The sequence below is a fragment of the Pinus tabuliformis genome, chromosome 4_1, assembly GCF_031772625.1.
Source record: "Pinus tabuliformis cultivar Carrire ecotype Pingquan chromosome 4_1, CPIR1, whole genome shotgun sequence".
Taxonomy (NCBI): domain Eukaryota; kingdom Viridiplantae; phylum Streptophyta; class Pinopsida; order Pinales; family Pinaceae; genus Pinus; species Pinus tabuliformis.
Genome location: NC_142303.1, coordinates 44,189,033 through 44,190,498, shown reverse-complemented (window position 1 = coordinate 44,190,498; position 1,466 = coordinate 44,189,033). Strand labels below are relative to the sequence as shown.

General features: G+C 35.7%; 1 protein-coding gene across 1 annotated transcript; it reads right to left on the bottom strand.

The window, feature by feature from the left end:
• Positions 1–260: 260 nt before the first annotated feature.
• LOC149174090 (uncharacterized) lies at positions 261–1,254 on the bottom strand. The gene is made up of 2 exons (XM_089422530.1): positions 747–1,254; positions 261–634 (listed from the first exon to the last, which is right to left on the bottom strand). Exons 1-2 carry the CDS (start codon positions 1,113–1,115, stop codon positions 449–451), a joined length of 555 nt encoding a protein of 184 aa, XP_089278656.1. The 5' UTR covers positions 1,116–1,254; the 3' UTR covers positions 261–448.
• Positions 1,255–1,466: the final 212 nt, after the last annotated feature.

Genomic DNA, 1,466 nt, shown 5'->3' with positions numbered 1-1,466 from the left:
ATCTCAACAAAATAGATTATTCAAATTACATTTTCTCTCATCGAATTTGAATAACTTAATTACTCTCCAGCTTGGCTCTGTGATTTTGAAATGGTGTACTTTGTTATATGGAACGTGGCTTTATGGTATTTTACGTTAGTTTTGTGCATGGGATGGTCTTTCCAACCAACAAAAAGAAACAGAGATGGCATTTAGAGATAGATTAACTGTGGCAGTCAAATTTATAAAAAAAAATATATAATAATTATTTAAATTTTAAATATGCAAAGGAAAAATTTTAAAATTAATAATTAGATTTAGTCTTTTACAAGTTATGTGGTTCAATCCAGAGCAACAGATTTTGGGTTGAAAAGGAAAAAAATTCAGTAAAATAATTTCTTGAGTATATATCATTACATCTTTGCAAAACAATCTTTGCATACAAAAATTGAGAGTACATACTGCGCTTTTAAATCTTAATGTGCAAAGATTTACCGATGCAGGATGAAGGGGAGGAGTCTTCACGGCGGCCCTCGTTTTTCCTCTGTTTTTCACCAAATTTCAACGCCTTTTTCTGGGCTTTCAATTGCCGTTTCCTCTCCTTGCTCTCCGCTTTGGCTTGTTCTAATTGCCTCATCACCACATTCACAGCATCCTGCTCATGAATGCCCATCAGATTGAATCTCAGTAAATTTATACCATTAATCATATTGAGTTAATTGAGTTACAGATTGGTATTTCAAGAAAATGAAAAGGGTTTAAAATACCGAGAGAATTTGTGCTCTGATTTGCTCCGTAAGGGATACAGTTGCATCTTCCGGGAACGTAGATAGCACAGAAAGATCTTTGGATAATAACTGTAATAGCTTCATCCTCTTCTTTTCTGATAAACACCCTTCAGACAGAGCACAGAGATCCTTCGATTTCCCCTTCTCTAATTTATTATTCTTGCCACAATATGGTTTAACCATTCCACCAAAATATTGGACGCGGCTCTGTTTAGAATACACAAAGCAGCTATTGGAAAAGCGATCCAGAGCAATTGTTGCATTATTAGTATTAGTGCCTTTGGATCCGTTACCTAAACGGAAAGCCATCGCCATTGCTCCGCTGCATGCAGACATTGACGACTCCATTCTACGAATTCAATTCAAGGTACGGTGGCAGCAACAATAATCAAACTTTCAGTTAAATAACCCCAGAAATCCCCCGGGGTAAGTTGAGCGTCTGCCATGAAAACTTAAGAGCACAGAGCAAAGTTGCTTCAATGGCCCAAATTGGGGGTTCAACGACGCAAAGAATATGCGAATATATATGCTCTTTGAATATCCGTGCTCTTCAGTATATTCCACGTCTATTAAGCGTCTTCTAAAAGCAACAACGTAAACGTAAAGTTTTGGTTTGTATATAAAGAAAAAAAAAATGATTTCTCTTCCTCCTGAGATTCAAATGTTAAGTGTAAATATTATTTTAATAAAAGTATAAGC

Coding starts and splice junctions, on each gene's coding strand:
- LOC149174090 (XM_089422530.1), bottom strand. CDS start 1,115: ATGGAGTCGTCAATGTCTGCATGCAGCGGAGCAATGGCGATGGCTTTC. Junction 635..746: donor TCAGAGCACAAATTCTCTCG/GTATTTTAAACC, acceptor ATTCATGAGCAG/GATGCTGTGAATGTGGTGAT.